The 19,461-nt window shown below is 43.4% G+C and overlaps 2 protein-coding genes across 3 annotated transcripts; one reads left to right on the forward strand and one right to left on the reverse strand.

Moving 5' to 3' along the window:
* Positions 1 to 361: 361 nt before the first annotated feature.
* On the forward strand, positions 362 to 9,963 carry LOC130185098 (ADP-ribosylation factor-binding protein GGA1-like). The gene is made up of 17 exons (XM_056401348.1): positions 362 to 552; positions 2,270 to 2,354; positions 2,857 to 2,932; positions 3,112 to 3,210; positions 3,328 to 3,451; positions 3,615 to 3,715; positions 3,820 to 3,900; positions 4,276 to 4,413; positions 4,528 to 4,609; positions 5,240 to 5,353; positions 5,449 to 5,589; positions 5,765 to 5,838; positions 5,960 to 6,147; positions 6,580 to 6,809; positions 6,947 to 7,116; positions 7,260 to 7,370; positions 8,234 to 9,963. The coding sequence occupies exons 1-17, from the start codon at positions 510 to 512 to the stop codon at positions 8,342 to 8,344; spliced, it is 1,968 nt and encodes a 655-aa protein (XP_056257323.1). The 5' UTR covers positions 362 to 509; the 3' UTR covers positions 8,345 to 9,963.
* LOC130185099 (probable ATP-dependent RNA helicase DDX17) lies at positions 9,717 to 18,655 on the reverse strand. 2 transcript variants are annotated; one of them, XM_056401351.1, is made up of 13 exons: positions 18,051 to 18,655; positions 17,737 to 17,893; positions 17,468 to 17,564; positions 17,217 to 17,350; positions 16,287 to 16,352; positions 15,995 to 16,136; positions 15,757 to 15,917; positions 15,423 to 15,595; positions 15,084 to 15,194; positions 14,758 to 14,819; positions 14,588 to 14,647; positions 11,329 to 11,565; positions 9,717 to 11,104 (listed from the first exon to the last, which is right to left on the reverse strand). In XM_056401351.1, the coding sequence occupies exons 1-13, from the start codon at positions 18,098 to 18,100 to the stop codon at positions 10,617 to 10,619; spliced, it is 1,938 nt and encodes a 645-aa protein (XP_056257326.1). In that variant the 5' UTR covers positions 18,101 to 18,655; the 3' UTR covers positions 9,717 to 10,616. The 2 variants fall into 2 exon arrangements, with proteins under 2 accessions (XP_056257326.1, XP_056257325.1); XM_056401350.1 differs by having other exon boundaries at positions 17,737 to 17,896; positions 18,051 to 18,651.
* Between the last annotated feature and the right edge of the window lie 806 nt (positions 18,656 to 19,461).

Genomic DNA, 19,461 nt, shown 5'->3' on the forward strand with positions numbered 1-19,461 from the left:
GCCTACTTTTACTTTGAAGGAATTTAACTTCCGGTTGGTTCTGATTTCTTGCTTGACGTAGCTCTCTGGTCATAGAGATTCATGTGCTAGACTGGTTATTCCCGTTCAACTTTACCTTATAATCTAATTTGCGGTTAAAATGCTGTAATTTATTATGTTTACTTTGACATTGTGGCTGTTGTTATGGCATATGAAACACACAAAAATAATTAGGACGAACAATATGCAGCTGTGGTGAGAAGTTAATTTGTAAAATGTAGCCTAAGCGTTGTTATTGTGTTAATTTATTTCACTAGGAAGTGTAGTTAAGCTTAGTTAACGCATATACTTTAAGAATATTTGATATATACAAATTAGGCTAAATTAAGGTAATATACAAATATATTTCAAAACCACCACGCCTTTCATTCGTAAATGTCCTTTCTACTCACTCAAGTTCTACGTCTTTTCTGCCTCTACGTGCCCGTGCGTCCCTCGCGAGACCGACGCACTACATAAATCTCGCAGTGATGGCTGCACCGCCCGATGCGGAGAGTTTGGAGTCTCGTATTAGTGAGTATTTTAAACTTATTTTACTGACCCGGTGTTGTCTGGAGACCCGGGACACTCAGAAATTATAATCCGTGAGTTGTTTTTAACGAAATGACAGCTCACCACAGCGGCGCGTGTCCCAGCGGAGGGGGACTCGGGACCCTGCCGTCACCACATCCAGGATGCTAACCTAGCTCTCTGGAGCTGCTGTGCCTGGCAGCTGTCAACACACAACACAGCCCAGGTGCAGCTTTAGCTTAACGGCTCTATAGCTCAACAAGGCGGTGGGCGACACGATCCCGGCGGCCCCATTTTTACTCTTAGTGGGTAGATTATAATTAAGGCAAAGCTACGGTCTCGTAAGAAAGTTCGAGACGAGACAGTGACACAGTACGACTACCGACAGTAAGCTAGCTAACGTTACACTCTGCTAGCACCTGCCCTGTGTGTCTCTTTGCGCGGTGACTGCTGGGGTTATGTGGCACAGACTTAATGAATTTTAAATCACGGAGTCACTCAGGAAGCCTGTACCTCTTCGTTGACTGTCTCGCGTGCTGAGTTCAAGTTCTGTACGTTAAAAATCTTGATTTTTTTTTTTTTGACAGAAAAATACTTTATGGTATGAGTATTGAAGGCATCGTTAATTTTTAGTCTAAAAGAGACATTTCCAACTTGCATTCAACTGCCAGTGTATTCATATTTAAAATGAACATAAACAGAAAATCTGACAAATATAAAACTTTTGTTTAATTGCATTACATTGAAATCAGAGGCGTTGATTCAAATAGACTGCATTAGTTTGTGACAGGTGTCACCTGAGTGTAGAGGCAGTAACTGAATGATTAGAGATGCTCACATTTCACTCAGTGGAAGAAGTTAAGATAAATAATTGTATGCAATGTAAAGTTTAACACTTGGGAAATGTGCTTTTAATATCACAACATTGCTGCAACTAAAATCCTAGACACGTTATAATTATTAAATCCTTTGATTAAACAGGTATTCTCTTTTTTTAAAGAGACCTGTTTACAAAAACACACATACAATTTATACACACAAAGAGGCAGTTAAAACACCATGCACCCTCACATTAAAAAAAGCATGTGCACGTGTGTAGATTGTATTTACACAAGTACAACTTTTTTTGGAGCTCATTCTGTCCATGTGCAGCGTGGTGTTAGAAACCAGTTTTTCTGAGTTCCAGTTAAGGCTAAAATGTCCTGTGACCCGACGTTGTAAGTGCTTTGTTTAAATGTTGCCAGAGAGCCGAGATAACATGGTAGTTTGTTCAGCAGAGCATTTTAAATAAACAACATACACAGCTGCTCCCTTCTATGTGTTTAGGAAGACCTTCCCATCTTTTTGTATAAAATGCAATGATGAGTGAGGAAAGTGTCCGTTGTGATGAAGCGCAGTGCGCTGTGATACGCAGAGTCAAGAGGTTTCAGTGTGGAGGGAGAAGCATACATTAACAACATCACCATAATCCAGAGCAGACACAGTTGTATATTGTATTATGGTCTTTCAACTAGCTGAAGAGAAACATGATTTGTTTCTGCACAAAAATCCAATTTCAACCTTTCAGTTTGTTTGATAGGTGTTTCCACCTGGGTCTTAAAAGTGAGTGGTATCCAACCAGAGACCTAAGTATTTACAACACGTATTCTTTACATGTAATCGACATGTGTTCTAATATAACATCTGTGTCGTTTGACATCCCATTTTACTGACATTTCAGACAGAGCCACAAACCCACTCAACAGAGACACAGACTGGAGCAGCATCCATGCCTTCTGTGACCAGCTCAACAATGATCTGGAGGGGTAAGAGGAGAGAGTTTGTGCCTCATTCCTTAATTATGACATTATGTTCTGGTTGTTGCTGATTCATGTTCAAGTCATCTGACTGGGGCCGTTTTTCTCTGCTTGATTTTAAAATTAATGAAAAAAATCTAAATTGCTAAATAAACTGGACTGTGAATGTAAATTAACATTCAGTTCACGACCTGCTGGTTAAACCTGAAGACATCTAGTGCTTAATGCAGAACAGGCCTGGAAAGAGAGATTAAAAAAAAGCCACACTTTCCTTCGAGGTGTGGGACATTATATGTGAAATTGTCTGTTTAGGAAATTAAACAATCCTGACATTTCTCAGTAGTTACTCTCAATTATTTCAGAAATCATTCCAGGGTTAAACTGACTTCATCACTGTCCATGTTAACATGAAAACACTAAAAACATTTATGATTCATTAGGATTACAGTGGTTAAAAGAATTCAGACTGTCCAGCCTGGACATTCACTATTGTTTGGGACTTGTGTTTCAGTCCTCAGCTGGCCACCAGGCTCCTGGCCCACAAGATCCAGTCTCCCCAGGAGTGGGAGGCCATGCAAGCCCTGCTGGTGAGTTCAGATCTGAACCCGCATCTGTAATGATCGGTTGCCTCAGTGATGATGTTTCCTGGTTTTCACTACAAAGTTTTAGTGTCCCATCAGTTCAGAATAAGATCGTACAGGTTTTATTATAAGTTGTTTACGTTTTGATATGAAAAATAATTGTAAAATAAATGTTTCATTTTAAGGTTTTGGAGACGTGTATGAAAAATTGCGGGAAAAGGTTTCATAATGAAGTGGGCAAATTCCGTTTTCTTAATGAACTCATCAAAGTAGTTTCTCCAAAGGTAAGACTTCAGATTTTCTCTGTGTGCTTCTATATTTTTCAGATATATATATTTTTTTAATTGTATTATATATGTGTGTGTGTAAATCACTGTTGTTGATCTCAATCCCCCACCCAGTACCTGGGCTCACGGTCACCAGAGCCAGTAAAAAAGAAGGTTTTGGAGTTGATCTATAGCTGGACTTTGGGTTTACCTGATGAGGCCAAGATCTCAGATGCTTATCAGATGCTGAAAAAACAAGGTGAGAGTCTTTCTGCTTTCAGACTAATGGACAAAACCCTAAACCTGCAGCTCAGGTTCATTTTTAGGATTCTTTAAGTAGTAAAAGCAATTAACAACTAAAGTGATAAGAAATGTTGACAAGCATTTAACTCCTCGTCTTGTTCATGTTGTTTGTAAATCAGGTATTATCAAACAAGACCCAGAGCTGCCACCGGACAAACTACTGAACCTTCCTCCACCCAGACCCAAGAATGCCATCTTCGAGGACGAGGAGAAGTCGAAAGTGAGCATTAAAAAATGTTGCAGAACACATTTCATACGACTGTGGTAGTTAAATGAAAATGTGACTGTTCACTCACATCTCACCACGTGAACTCTGGCTGTCAGATGCTGTCTCGCCTGTTGAACAGCTCGCACCCCGAGGACCTGAAAGCCGCCAACAAACTCATCAAGGAAATGGTCCAAGAGGTAAAACTCTCACCTACGGCTTTTATAAATTGCACTTTTTTCCGTTACACATTAACTACACTGCCACTTTTGAGTGCTGCACATCCTTGTGTGTGTGGTTTCTAAGAAAAAGAGTAAAATATCAGAGCGCTGCACTCATGGCAGGAACATTAACTGAATGAGGAAATGGGTCGGCTGCCGGGGGTGTGTGTCGCTGTCAGAGTGATTCAGCAGGAGTTCAGAGGAAATCTGTCCTGATTTAAGGGGCAGTGCAGCTGCTCTTTTCTCTTACCCTGGACCTTTCTAACGGCCTCTCTCTGACCCGCTGGTCTTCTGCATTTATGATGATTTCACACACGTGCACGCGTTTGAGAATTTGTGTCCCGCCTGTCTTAGGACCAGAGGCGGGCAGAGAAGGTGTCGAAGCGGGTGAACGCCATTCAGGAGGTGAACGAGAGCGTGGCTCTGCTGACTCAGCTCCTGCAGGACTATGACAGCACAGCCAGCGATCAGAGCAACGCTGAACTCATACAGGTGAGATTCAGACAGTTGAGTTGTGTTTACACATGTAGCCTGAGCTGCAAGCATTTCATTTGGTGTGTGTGTGTATGTATGTGTGTGTGTGTGTGCGTGTGTGTGTGTGGTCAGGACCTGTACCAGCGCTGTGAGAAAATGAGACCTACACTGTTCAGACTGGCAAGTGACACAGAGGACAACGATGAGGCTCTAGGTGAGTGTCACTTTCATTAATCTGTCATTAAACATCAAGCAGAGTAAAAGGCAGTCGACATTACTGAGGCCTCTTTGTTCCATATGTTATATATTTGTTATGAATACATAATACCTTGTAATGGAAAGCTGATGCCAGTGTTAAATGATTGTTACCTCTCAGCTAGAGATGAAGCGGTTTCACACTAAATCACAGTAGAAAAGACGGATGGTTAGAATTAATGTTTTTAAAATTTAATTAATTTAAATTTTAATTATCGTGTCCGATTACTGTGGTTATTTTAATTCACATGGGTTTGTTTTGCATCAGTGTCAAAACGTGGCATCAGCAGAGATTTCTTACACCAAAATTAGCGAGTATAAAGGTTTGTCTTTATAAGTTTTATACGTTTTTTTTAGCAGGTAAACCTGTTAAAACCTGTGACTCAGATGTTTTGGACATTATTTTAATATTTAAATTCAAACATTTACTCGGTGAAATGTTGTGTTTTATTACTTATTGAACATTTCCAACACATTTTAACAATAACACAATAACTGATAACTTTGGTCCCTATAATCATGATATTAACTTCTTAAACTGTGTCCTCTCTACTCACAGCACACTGTTGTGTTTCTCCTGTTTCCACAGCGGAGATCCTGCAGGCCAACGACAGCTTGACCACGGTCATCAACCTTTACAAACAGCAGGTGAAGGGGGAGATAGTGAACGGCAACAACACATTAAACGCACAGAAACAAACAGGTGGGTGAAGCAGTGAGCACAAACAAACATGGAGAGTGCCTCGTAAATGTTGATGGTTTAGTAGTAACGAACTGACTTGAATGAATTTCCCCCAGCACTGCTAGATCTGTCGGGATTGGACACGTCACCCCAGTCGCCACCATCCTTCCCAGAATTTCCCACTCCGACAGACAGCCTGAACGCCCCCTCACAGGAGATGGGGATAAGTCTCCTTGACGACGAGCTGATGTCACTCGGTAACAGCATGTCAGACACCACACACCTTTTTTTTGTTGTTAGTTGAATTAAACAGAATTTTTCAAGACTTCCCTCTGAGGAATATTAGAACAAGTCCAGGTTTAAATTACAGAGAGAAAAACGTTGTGTTATTTTATCTCTAAATGTTCCTGCCACTCTTTGTGCACCCCACAGGTTTAAGTGAAGGAACGCACACCTCCAACCCCCCCTCACAGCCTGAGGACTCCACAGCCTGGGACTCCTTCCAGGTGAGCGCAGGGAGAATTATATCACAACTGTGATGGTCCAGTTTGTATCAGTCAGATTATTGACATCAGTTTTGAAAGTCATGTTTGTTAACGTAATTGCTCACACACGTTCTACTTCCAGTCCTCCGACAGCATAGACGCAGACCCCCCCGCAGCACCCAGTCTCCTCCTGAGTCCAGACCCACCCTCCCACTCTCAGCCCCTTTCCTCCGGCTCCACCCCGGGGAACTCGGCCCTGGACGAGCTGGACCTGCTGGGGAAGACGCTGCTGCAGCAGTCCCTGCCTCCAGAGGGCCTGCAGGTCAAATGGTATTGAACTAACACTGTTCCAACACTGTCGCATCGCTGCTTAAACTATGAGGAACAGCCTCAACATGGCCTTGATATTCTCTAAGTTTCGACTGGATGTGCTCGTCTGTGTGGCGTGCTCTGTTTCAAAGTATGACAGTCGGTCTATTTAGAGCAACGGAGGTCGGAGGAAAGATATTTTTCACACTCACAAAGTTCACTTTCCTTTTAAAAGCTGCAGAACAGCCTCTTGATACCATTTCCAAGTACAGCAGGGAGGCAGTGATCTGAAGATTTTTGAAACTGCCAAACCTTTAAACTGAACCGCTCAAAAATTCAAACAGTGTCTCCTTTAGCGTTGTTTCTCGGAGTGAAATGTAACGGTGGAACTGAGCCGCCTGTGAAAAAGGGCACAAACTCACAGAGATGGGTTGTTAATTTTTCTGCTTTTAGGGACAAGCAACAGTCCAAACCAACTCTGAGAGATCTCCAGAGCAAGTCTGGGGCCAACGTTTCCCTGAACCCCATCCCAACTTTTACCTCTGAACATCCTGCGCCTCAACTCAACTCTCAGCCCGGCCTCGGAGCTACGTTGCTGGATATGTCCCCGACTCACACGGAGGCTCCTGCTGCTGAAATCTCCCTGACTGATGTTTTTGTACCGCTAGAATCCATTAAGCCCAGTAAGTAAACTGAGGTCACTTGATAGCTTTAAGCTTCTGCACGCCTGGGAGTGCATTTGTATGGATTTATTAAATGCCCTTCTCCTCTCTCTCGCTCTCTCTCCCTCTCTCCCCATCACTCCGTTCTCTCTTCATAGGTAGTCTGTTACCTGTGACTGTGTTTGACGGACACAGTCTGCGGGTTCTCTTTCACTTTGCTCGCGACTCGCCTCCGTCTCGCCCTGATGTGCTGGTGGTGATCATCTCCATGCTGTCCTCGGCCCCCGTCCCTGTCACCAACATAAACTTCGAGACTACAGCTCCAAAGGTCAGCAGTGAGAACGTTGAGAGCCTTTGTCTCCCATTGGATACAGTAAATAAGAGCTTCAAATATAGGCAAGACATTATTATTAAACCACTGATACTGTCTCAGTAAAGACAAAAAATGTTGTTTTCATGTGTTAACTGTAGTCTATGGCAGCGAAGCTACAGCCTCCATCAGGAACGGAGCTCCCAGCTTTCAACCCCATCCTTCCTCCTGCTGCTGTCACACAGATCCTGCTGCTGGCAAACCCAAACAAGGTGAGACTGAACGATCTAGACACAGGGGGTCCCCTTTAAAAGAAAATGAAGCTGCTTTGGTGAAAATCAATGGGTCTGTCAAGTGTCTGTTTAAAGGGACAGTTCAGGTGTTTTGACGTGGGGTTGTGTGAGGTCAGTCATGTATAGTCGGTACTTTACCTGCAGTAGATTCTGATCAGTTCACTCCCAGTTAGATCAGACTGGGAGCATCGTCAGACCAGCAGAGTGACGTGTTGCTGTGTACTGACTATATATGACTACCTCACACAACCCCACGTCAAAACACCTGAACTGTCCCTTTAAATGTGATGTTCCTTTCACTGCTATCTAAATACTTTCATAGTGTGTGTGTGTGTGTGTGTGTGTGTGTGTGTGTGTGTGTGTGTGTGTGTGTGTGTGTGTGTGTGTGTGTGTGTGTGTGTGTGTGTGTGTGTGTGTGTGTGTGTGTGTGTATATATATATATATATATATAATATATATATATATATATATATACTTATGCTTTCTATAAAAGTGATCAAAAGTAAAAGAAATGAAGTGACAAATTACAGAATGAGTGGGGAAAGACGAATGTCACATAAATTTTACTGCCACTGGTCAGTTGAGCTGTGAAACTCATATTGTAATGGCTGATTAGTCTGTAGTTATCCCTCACTGAGAGGTTCTTGTAACTTACGACAAGAGTTTGTCCATTCATCCGAGGGTCTCTGAGTGTTTCACCATGTACCTGTCCACATCTCTTATCGTGTGTGTCTGTGTGTGTGTGTGTGTGTGTGTGTGTGTGTGTCTGTCTGTGTCTGTCTGTCTGTGTCTGTCTGTCTGTGTCTGTCTGTGTCTGTCTGTGTCTGTCTGTGTGCTTCAGGAGAAAGTGCAGCTCCAGTACAGACTAACCTTCACCATGGGAGAGCAGGAACACACCGAGAGCGGCAGTCTAGAACAGTTCCCTACTCCGGAGACGTGGGGGAACCTATAGCATTTAAACACAACCACAACCAGACAGACTCTCTGCTTTCAGACACAGCTTCCTCCTAAACCAACTCAACACTCTGCATAAGCCCGTTTTCCTTTGTAATTACATTGTACTTTCTTTGATTGGTATTGATTGTTTTCCCTGGATTACAGCTCATGCTCAGTCAGTGTAATGTGCGTATGCTTTGCTCTAAATGAGTCAGGTATGTCTAGGTCTAGTCTGCTGTATGTGACTGCTTTAAAACAAACCTGCAACTGCTTCCTCAAAGTTGTTGCAGTCTCGTCATCTTTTTAAACAAACAGTGCTACGAAGGAGGAAAACTACAACAGTGTGGGTATTTGCTCATTTGGTGTGCTTTGTTTTTGTTGGGTTTTTCTTTTTGCAGCTCAGGCACAAAGTCAATTTAAATCCATGATCAGTTGCGTTTACCTTCACCTCTGCATGCTCTGCCAACACGGGACACAATGCTCGCAAAATCCAGCACACTAGGAGGGAAAGAACACGAACATGAACGTTACATAGACACAGGCCACGTTAGTTTGCAAAACAAAGCTCTACTTAATCAACTTTCTGTGGCATCTGTTCATTTTGTGACAAGTGAATATCACTTATTTCTTTGACAATGACTGAGTCCACTTCTTGATTTGCAGAGAATCATTTTTTTTTTATGGTAGTTTCCCTGTTTTTCCCTCATCTCCCGTAAAGAGCAAGAATTACTGTAACATCAGAGTTGTGTGTATTATCTGCCATATGTGCCTATTTTGCAGTTCTAACTTTATTTAAATTTTAGTGCAATTTTGGATGGATTTATTTTTCTCATATTACATGTCAGTCATATTAGGTCTGCAGTTTGTCTGAGATGCACATCAGCTACATCATAACCTTAAATTCTTAATATATTCAGTAGGATGAGTTACATTTTTCTTTAGCTTGTGATTTAAGTGAATATTTTAGCATTTATTGGGTAAAACTGATTATCATGCACTTGAGCATATGCAAACTGAGCGGCACGCAGGTGCTCGAGCACAGTGTCCGTCTCAAACATGTCCAACTTGTTTCAACAGTCTGCGATGCATGTCAGCCACGCTGAACACTTCCTCCCCCCCCACAGGCTCTCAGTCACATTCCACTGCACTAATCTCCAATACAACTGCTCTGTAAATACCAATGATAGCAGTTCTGTTGTGTACATTTGACTTGTGCAATGTGCATGAGCATAACACTGGTAAAATATTCCAAATGGGTAATAAAGGTTTTTTTTTTCTCTGTGACCTCGTGTTGTAGGAAACTGTTTGTGATACTGCCACATGAAAACTCACCAACACAAACACCTGACGCTCCCATCCACCTCAAGGACTTCAAGAGTACACAGCGATACATTGAAGAGCTTTATTAAACATGAAAAAACAAACTGTAAAAAGGGAAAATCTCCATGATCACTGCGGCAACGACTCGACCACACACTGGTGATTAACTGAATAAAGGTAACCTACGGCAGGTCGTAGGATATTAGTTAGTACACAAAGTTAGAAAGTGTGAAAGAGAAGCTCATCTACATGCATGTGGCTTGAATGCAAAGCCCCAGCACAGTTGCCTCTATAAGGCTGAAATTAATATCTATGTCTGAAAAGGAAAAATCTCATTATGGAAAAAAACATTTTTTTTAACCCTTTTGCTCAAGATACATCAGGGTCGAGTTTTCTTCAGTAATTCAAACTGATTTCGTAGCGTACAAAGTTTTAAATCCAAAAATAAAGATATTGAAAACAGAAACGAGGTTATGTACAAAGAGGAACTTCAGCACCTACCTTTGAGACACCTAAAGGGAAAATCAGATATTCTGAATCCTCTGCAGCAGCTCACGTCAAGAGGCTCACGATACAAAAACAGCACGTTTTGTATAAAAATCTTTTTTCAGGACAATCGTGTGAAAAGTGAAGTGACACAGAGGAGCTGCTGTCAAACTGAAAAACTAAGGCTGATTAATTTGACTTCACAGAAAAAGTCAAAACCAAAAAGGGTCGACCATTTCTAAATGATCCGGGAACCAATCGAAATGGTTTAAAACCAGGTCGATGCTGAAGAAGTGAGACATTTTAACAACAACAACACAGTGCACCGATGTGTTGCAACCCAAACCAGCTCATGACAGGAACGCTGATGTGACACTGGACGAAAATCGTTACAAACGACACTTCTGAATGGTTTTGAAACCGTCTGTGTGAGTGTGTGTGATGTGTGTTGTGCTGTGTGAGACTGTGGTGCACAAATTACGTTACTTTCTCCCTGAGGAAGGAGGCGGTGGTGGAGCAGCAAACTGGAAAGGGGAGTGCCCCATCAGGCCCATCATGGGCTGGGGAGGGTTGAACTGCTGGGCCATCAGAGGCTGGGGAACCGACGATGGAGGCGGGGCCTGCCCCGCTCCACCGCCCGCTGACCCAGATGTGCCCCTGGAGCTGCCGTACTGGCTGCTGCTGCTGCTGTTATTCTGGTACTGGTCATACGAGCTGGAGCTTGAGCTGTAGCTGCGTCCTCCGTCCCTGCTGCTGCGATCTCTGTATGAGGAGGAAGAGGAGGTGCGGTCCCCGTCCCGGCTGCTCCCACCGCGGCTGTCTCTGCTGTCCCGACTGTAGCTACTGCTGCCGCGGCTGTCCTTGGAGCTGCCGCTCCCACCCACAGAACGCATGCGGCGATCACACTCGTCCTGGTACATCAGGTTGGGGTTGTTAGAACTGGAGCCACCACGGAAGCGAGGGCGGCCACCTGGAAGAGAAAAGAGAGACAGAGAGAGAGAGAGAGAGAGAGAGAGAGAGAGAGAGAGAGAGAGAGAGAGAGAGTGGACAAACAAAGGGAGGGCATATTCCCATCAAACCGTTAACTGGCTCATTCACACAAACATCTGTTGGCTGTGGGATAAAACTCTGGCTACGTCACGATCAGTTGAGCTGAACTCCACAATTATCTGATCAGCAGGATGCCTCCCTCACCTCCTCCGCCTCCTCCACGCCCAGTGTCAACCAGCTGCAGCAGTTTGGGGTTGATGGCCTGTCGGGCCTCCTCCAGAACCCGGATCAGCTCTCGGGCCTGGCGGAGGTTCCCCGGGGTGAAGAAGGTGTAGGCCGTGCCTTTGTTGGTGCTGCGGGCCGTACGGCCGATGCGGTGGATGTAGTCCTCCGATGAGTTGGGATAATCATAATTGATGACAAACTTGACATCCTCCACATCTTGACATGTGAGGCAGCGGTGGGGGTGAGAAGGGGGCGGAGTGACGGGATCAGTTACAGGGACGGAAAAGATAAAAGAACAAGTCAGAACAGAACTAACACTGGTTGAGAAATCAATCAATCAATTTACTCCATTGGTGAATTTTTAGGTTTTGTGCTTTTGAAACTGGAAACATTCAGACAGACAATACCTGCAAGACACCCACCATCCCCTGAACACATCACTTACCTGTCAAGTGAGCAACTAATGTAAAATATACAATTAGAAAATTAATTTACTTACCATGCCAATTATAAAACAGGGCTCAATAATCTAGTATAATAATAATTAAGTGCCTGCACACATGCATATAGGGTTACGCGCAGCCAAAGCTACTGATCAACTTCATTAAATGATGAAAAAGTTACAGTGGATTGCTGAAGAATTTAGAGAATATTAAGTGGCATTTAAAAAAAGGGAGAAACTAATTATGAGAAGCGAGTGACCCTGAACTGAAACCTCAACAGGTGATTCTGGTGACAAAGGCAGATTTAGTCGCTTAATGGTTTAAAGTATAAAAATCAACTGAGAGAGTTAATTTCTTTTAAACAAAAACTGATGACAGGTCTGTTTCTCATTACAGTTGACGAAGGGCTCAGAAGACACTGCTGATTACAGAGAAACGAGTCTTTGTTTTGGAAGCGTAACGATGAAGGCCGGCAGAGGAGGAAATGGGGAAGGGAGGGTTGAGGCACCGTACTTACCCTGTATCAGAGATTTAGTGATGACTTACAAAGTTACCCCTCTGACCCCCCTTCCCCCCACCAGTCCTGGGAGGTCTGCAGAGGTAGGAGGAGAGCGCACAGGACAAAAAGTAGTCCCTTCTCCAACCTCACCACTCCTCCACAGCACTCCCAAAGCTGGAAACTGTCTGGGCCAGAGCTCCAGCTGGACGGAGCTGGGACGTGGTGCTACTCTAGTCCTACTCGTGCCTCTTCATGTCCCCCAGGGCTTTAATGACCCGGAGACGCTACTGCTGGATAAAGCTGTTTAAAGTACAAGGTGACGGCTGGAGAGGCCTTTACGGGATTATTTCATGTGAACCTGAAGGATCTTGTTATAGACTTACGCTGCCATTTCTTACATTAGTGGGTGGCAGTGACACAGGGAGTGGCAGACTTCCCTGTGGGGCTTTTATGGTATGTGATTGGTGGAGCTTGTTCCAAATGCCTCCCAGGTCACTTCCAAAGGCAGTGATATCATAGAGCCCAGCTTTTCAAGTGTAGTAACAAGAAACAGACACAACGGAGAAGACGTGTGGACGCTTTCATGGAGAGGGATTTGACAGTGGGCTCTGCTAAGGAATTTGACTCCTGACAGCTTGTGCTAGTCCTTAAGGGGCGTTTAGCAAGTCATCAAAAGCTGGTGAGTTATTTACAGACATAACTGGCAGTTGGGTATGATGTACACAAAGAAAAATTGAAAGGACGTATGGTGGATTTGGGGACAGGGGGCAAAGGGACAAAAAGGACAGGAAGTCAGAAATGGTCTGAAGAAAACAACACAAAGGTAATAAGAGAGCACGAGATAGGAGGCTGAAGAGGAAGGGGGAGGGTGGAGGAGAGAGGTAGAGAAAAGAGACGAATGAGAGAAAGAAGGGAGAGAAGTGACGACCACGAAAGAAAGTGACAGCAGGAAAAAGAGAGATGGTGTGCGAGAGAGAGAGAGAGAGAGAAACAAAGTACAGAAGAGAACAAGAGTGAAAGAGAGAGGGAAATCGATTATAGATAGGTGGCTCCTCCAGGCCAGGACTCCTGCCAGCCAGGACCAGACATGACGTCCGCAGAGGGAGAGGCCGGCCGGCACAGCCAGTGGTGGGGGGTGTCAGGGGCTGGCATCAGGGGGCAGTTCAGAGGGGAGCCTCCAGCATAGCCGTCCATGCCCGGCTTTGGCTGCTTTCCACCCTCACTTCCTGGCAGTTGTCTGTTTCTCTGTCTTCTGGTAGCGCACCACTGTATCTCAGCTTCACAAAGCTTAACTTTCATGTGTTTAAGTTTAATATCTGCAGGACTAATTTAGGTTAAAAAAAAATTTGTTTGGTATTGGAAATGGAAATCCTCAGGGACTGTGCAGCAAAGTTTTCTTAATCCATATCCCATCAGAATAAATACAGATATTGAAAACTTGTCAAAAGTCACTGGGTGAATCTGAATCGATCTAATCAGGAAATGATGTGGTGCGTCACTGTGATGATGGCATGGCCGAGGGGAGCCCACCCTCCTCCACACCGCCCTCTTCGCCCTCTCACCTGACAGCCGCCCCCGACCCTAGGATCAAATTTGGAAGCCCAGCAGCATCCCGCGCTTGCCCCCCCCCCATGTCGCCCAGGGAGCCAGTGTCCTGGAAGGGGGGAGAGTTTTGTTTGTGGGCACTGTTCTAGGTTTTCAGCGGAGATGGCTGTGTCTGGGACTGATTAATCAGGCCGTCTCTCTCCCCACGTCAGCTTTCGATTTGTCATGCCTAGGTCCGGCTGCAGGCTCCCGAGGGCCTGTGTGCTTCTAGTTGCCGGAAGAGAGACTTGGAAACAAAAAAACAAACAAAAACAAAATGAAAAGAAAACAAATGAACATAGAATTAGGTTAAAGGTCGATTGCCATCCTGTAAGGGGCTACTTCACTAGCCTCACCCCTTACATCTTCACACTTCATTCAACATCATTCCTATGTTCAGTGTTTCTCAGTGTTATTCAACAGAGCAAAGTGGCTTAAATCTTCACAGGAAGTCCTGCTTCATATATGGTGCTTCTTAGATACACCCTCTATCTGAGAAGCATCACATGCTGCTTAAGAAAAGCAAATCTCTATGTGTTTGTGGTTGACGTTTAACCATAAATCTACTGTAAATAAACATGCAGTGAAAAGCCTGATTATTATATTAATCATTGTTCATAGTGAATGGTCAAATATCTTGTGTGTGTACCATATCTGTGTGTGGTTATACTGAGGAAATGATTTGCTCTGCACTTGAGCACACAGGACATACCCAAACCGCGTGAGGCCACGTCAGTAGCGATGAGGATGGGAGCTTTGCCGCTGCGGAACTCTGTAACACGAGACAAAGTTATAGACGATCGAGAGCAAAGAGACAACGTCAAAGAAGAGGGAACGATATTGTGAGTCACTGCAGTTCAGATGTCTCTGTGTTTATTGTACCTGACAACACCCAGTCTCTCTCTGGCTGGCTCTTATCACCATGGATACACATGGCAGGCCACCTGGGAAAAAAAAACAAAAAAAACAGCAACCAGTCGGATATGGTTTCAACCAGTTTTTAATCACTGTGAAAAGGAAGAGCTCTGTCTCAGCTACAGGACATGCAGAACATAGTCATGCCTGATCTCATGCATGATAAAAATTACAGATTAAACTGTACAGAACCATATTAAACCACTGCTGCTGGGATGAATTCATTCTGTATAAAAAGGCTTTTATTTTTTAGCTTGTTCAGGTGTGCACTCACACCTGTTAGATGTACTCACCCATCACGTCTCATTCTGCGTGTGAGGTCGTCACATCGTTTCTTGGTCTCCACAAAGATGATGGTCTTGTTCTCTTTCTCAGCCATAATCTCCTCCATCAGCTGGATCAACCTCAAGAAAGAAAACATAAAGTAAATACCAGACACACAATAATGACAAATCATACATGCAAATGTCCGCCTCACTTTAGAAAAAAGAGGCTACAATCATTAATTAAGGATAAAAAGCAGGAAAGAGTAAACAAGTTGAATTAAGATAGAAACAGCAAGAGTGCCATTAACTGTACTGTGCTTAACCAAGGCAGGAAAATAAAGATCTGCTATGCGACCAGCCACTTACTTGTGGTCCTTCTCACTCTCCATACAGACATCAACTATCTGAAGGATGTTGTGGTTGGCACTGAGTTCCAGTGCTCCAACATTGATTTGGACATAGTCCTTCAGGAAGTCCTCTGCCAGCTGGCGAACCTCTTTAGGCCACGTAGCGCTCCACATCAGGGTCTGTCTGTCAGGCTGAGCAAAGAGCACATCAAATAAGCAACATGTTAATGACATACACTCAAATTACTCCAAATGAAAACATACTACAACATAATGCATAAGCTATCAAAGCAGGAATTCCTCTGGTGCTAAAAGTCAAGCACTAATATTCTACATCCTCTTATCAACTTCACCCTGATCTGGTCCACAATTTTGCGAATCTGTGGTTCAAAACCCATGTCCAGCATACGGTCCGCTTCATCTAGAACTAGGTATGTGCAGCGCCGCAGGTTGGTCTTTCCAGCCTCAAGGAAGTCAATCAAACGACCTGGCGTGGCAATGCAGATCTCAACGCCTAGAAGAGATAAAGTGATTTATTAGTTATGGCGCGCAAAACAGTGTTATAATAATCCGACAGTAAACACTCCTCACCTCTCTCCAAGTCTCGGATTTGAGGTCCCTTGGGAGCACCTCCATACACACAAGTGCTTTTGATGCGGGATGACTTCCCATAGTCATACGCCACCTGCTGGACCTGCTGCGCCAGTTCTCTTGTGGGGGCCAGAACCAAGCACTACAAAGCACACGTATAATGCCATAACAATCCACTGCTTATAGTGTTAAGACACTGAAATGTTGTGTGAAGATGAAGTTTAATATCATTGTGGTAAACTCTGATATTCCAAAGCACACTACTCAGTGTATTTGGTTTCTCGTCACGTACAATGGGTCCGTCTCCACGCTCCAGGTAGGGCTGATGGTTGATGTGCACAATTGCAGGCAGGAGATACTGAAGAAAGAAAGAGAGGAGAAGTCAGTTTGCTGCTGTGCTATTCACCAGTACTTTCTGCAGGGGTGGACAGTAGTGAAGTACTTATACTTCAGTACTGTACATTTTTTGGGTATTATTCTTTTTGTAAACTTATGACTTTTACTCCACTACACTTAAAAGACAAATATTGTGCGTTTAATTCACCACATTTCTATTAAGTACTGAAGCCCTCTTACTTTGGCGCAGAACGTTTAATCAGTGGAATTAAATTTCTTTTATTTTGAAAATATGATAGAAACATACACTGTGTTCATCACAGGAGAAAAACCTCCACTGCCAGTCATGTTTGAACCTGTCAGTGTCCTAACAATGGCGACTTTAGATAAAGATGAGGCAGAAGATTCTTCACCAGAGAGTCTGATCTGATCTGAAGTCTGTGTTTGAAGTTTTAGAAATAAAAGGAAGATTAATTTAGTTTTAAATGTTTGCTTTGTTTACCTCGACCAGACCTCATCACTGCCTTAAAAAAAAGAAATAGAAAACCAACAATAGCTCCTTTTGTTAATTCGACTGTGTTTTTATGGCCATTTCTACAGGCTTTATAGAACATACATTCTACAGGTTCTACAAGTGTCTTAAGTCAGTTGTCATTGGGTTCTGTAATGTGGAACAATACAACAATGTGTTCACATAAAAATAAAAAAATGTACTTTTGGATACTTAAGTATTTTGAAAATCAAGTACTTTCACTTGTACTGGAGTCATATTTGACCAGGAGGATCTATACTTTGACTCAATTAATGATGTTGTGTACTTGGTCCACCTCTGACTTTATGTTTTCATCTTTGCAAGTAGTTGAGTAGACGAAGATGTGCCTCTCACCGATAATGTCTTCCCAGAGCCAGTCTGAGCAATGCCCACCATGTCTCTCCCGCTGAGAGCCAGGGGGAAACCTTGAGCCTGAATGGCTGTGGGCTCCTTGAAGTTCTGATGCATCAGTACATCCATTACGTATTCTGGATGGACAGGCGGGAGAAAAACACCAGCAGATTTAGTATAGTTGCTGTTGTGGCATTGTATGTTACTGTTGCACAGTTTAGCATGTTTAGATATCCATGTATGTAGGTGCTTACGGGGAAACTGTGCCTGATGGAAGTTGCTGACAGGCTTTGGGCAGCCTGAGCCTCGAACAGTGATTTCTTTCTTCCTGCGATACTCCTCAAGATCATACTGAAATCACAAGACAACAAACGAGTGTGAAACTAACAAACCTTAACGGACCAAGAATCAGAGTGGTATTTACAAAACTGAAAATGACACTTGTCTCCCTTTTCAGGACCCTAACACAGGTTTGCATCATGTAGCTGCACTAGAGGATCTGACTGTGATACTACAGGAATACCTGGCTCATTCTCTGCACTTCAATGTGTTCACTGTAGAAGTTCTTCTCAAATTTGGGAAGCTCGTCCAGGTCCCACCTCTTCTTTCGTAAACGGTCCCCGGGGTTCCCAAACTTCTTACCCGACGGTGGTCCACCTCTGCTGGACCCGAAACGAGAGCTGCTGCACAAATAATGACACATACATTGCAAAGCTAGCTTTACCTCGCCTTCCTGCGTTATACTTACAGCGACAAACGCATCAAAATATTTAAACTGACAGTTTGTGCTAGCATTAGCTCACATGCTAATTGACAGTGTTGACTCGCGCTGCTTACCCTCTGTCACGGGCACGGTCTCTGTCTCTGTCTCCGTAGGAACCTCTCATTTTGAGGACACACGGCTCCCTCCGACTGATAAAGTGCCTCTGTAATATCACAGAAGTGGACCGTTTATCTCGAAGAAGAAGTTACCCGTCCTTCGCTTTTACCGTTACCGTCTCAGGCCTCGTTTGAGAAAGACGTTAGCTAACTATAACCGAGGCGTCCTCTCTGTTCCAGGCAAATGCTAACGCTAACAGCTAACTTGCAACGCGGACTGAATGAAGAAACTGTCGCTTTTCTTACAGGTCTGTTGAAAACCCAAATACGACGAACTTAGACTTTGGTTCAAATGACACAATAATAAGGCGCACCTGTGATTGCACCGCTATGTTGTTGTTGTTAGCTTAGCCTTCAGCCTGCGAGCAGAAGCTTCTGTGATTGGCTGGCTGCTGGGAAGCCCCGCCCCCAAGGATGATTGACACCTCTAGGTCTCAATCCTTTATGTATTTGAGCTACATTATGTATTTTATGTATTTATTTCTTAACATTTACCACTTTGTAGAAAAACACAGCTTTACACATTTTCTAACATATATATTCTTAACTGTCTTTACTGCATACCACTTTATTTGTTGATGTATTTATCAATAAGTTATATTGAAAAGTGAATATGATTTTGCCCAATATCAAGATTTACCGATCATATAACTGTATATATTATGATCCTTTGTAAATCGTGTAATTCATTGACACGTTATTTAATTGACACTTCAATGTGCATCATATCTTGTATGCCAATGACAGATTTCCAAAATCTAAGCCTGCATAGTAACTGGCAGCTGTAACTGTCAAGATGCTATAAATATACAGTGGTATGAAAAAGCTTAGGCACCCCTCTGAGGCTGCATAATAATTTACTCCATCTTCACAGAAAATGATCACAGTGGCATGCCATTCATTTTCTAATAAAAGCTGAGTACTGGGGTATTTTCCAGACAGAGATTTTTAGTGTAGCAATATTCAGTTGTATGAAATTAAATCAAACATGAAAAATAGGCTGTGCAAAAATTTGGGAACCCTTGTCTTTTTTTTGATTTGAATACCTGTAACTACTTAGCACTGATTAATTGGAACACAAAATTGGTTTGGTGAGATCATTAAGGCTTGAACTTCATAGACAGGTGCATCCAATCATGAGAAAAGGTATTTAAGGTGGCTCGTTGCAAGTTGCTCTTCTCTTTGACTCTCCTCTGAAGAGCGGCAACATGGGGGCCTCAAAACAACTCTCAAATGATCTGATAACAAAGATTGTTCAACATTATGGTCTCAGAGATTTCAGATGTCACTTTCCACTGTGAGGAAATGGAAGACCACAGGCACAGTTCTTGTTATGGCCAGAAGTGGCAGGCCAAGAAAAATATCGGAG

This window comes from Seriola aureovittata, chromosome 17, assembly GCF_021018895.1.
Source record: "Seriola aureovittata isolate HTS-2021-v1 ecotype China chromosome 17, ASM2101889v1, whole genome shotgun sequence".
In the NCBI taxonomy this organism is placed as follows: domain Eukaryota; kingdom Metazoa; phylum Chordata; class Actinopteri; order Carangiformes; family Carangidae; genus Seriola; species Seriola aureovittata.

What these genes read in the sequence shown, in the direction of transcription:
- LOC130185098 (XM_056401348.1), top strand. Translation starts at nt 510, where the DNA reads ATGGCTGCACCGCCCGATGCGGAGAGTTTGGAGTCTCGTATTA. An exon ending in AGGCCATGCAAGCCCTGCTG is followed by an intron (nt 2,933 to 3,111) that starts GTGAGTTCAGAT and finishes TTTCATTTTAAG; the next exon opens with GTTTTGGAGACGTGTATGAA. An exon ending in AAACGCACAGAAACAAACAG is followed by an intron (nt 5,354 to 5,448) that starts GTGGGTGAAGCA and finishes AATTTCCCCCAG; the next exon opens with CACTGCTAGATCTGTCGGGA.
- LOC130185099 (XM_056401350.1), bottom strand. Translation starts at nt 18,100, where the DNA reads ATGAGAGGTTCCTACGGAGACAGAGACAGAGACCGTGCCCGTGACAGA. An exon ending in AGCGTGGAGACGGACCCATT is followed by an intron (nt 16,137 to 16,286) that starts GTACGTGACGAG and finishes TGTGCTTTGTAG; the next exon opens with TGCTTGGTTCTGGCCCCCAC. An exon ending in AAATTGTGGACCAGATCAGG is followed by an intron (nt 15,596 to 15,756) that starts GTGAAGTTGATA and finishes CTCTTTGCTCAG; the next exon opens with CCTGACAGACAGACCCTGAT.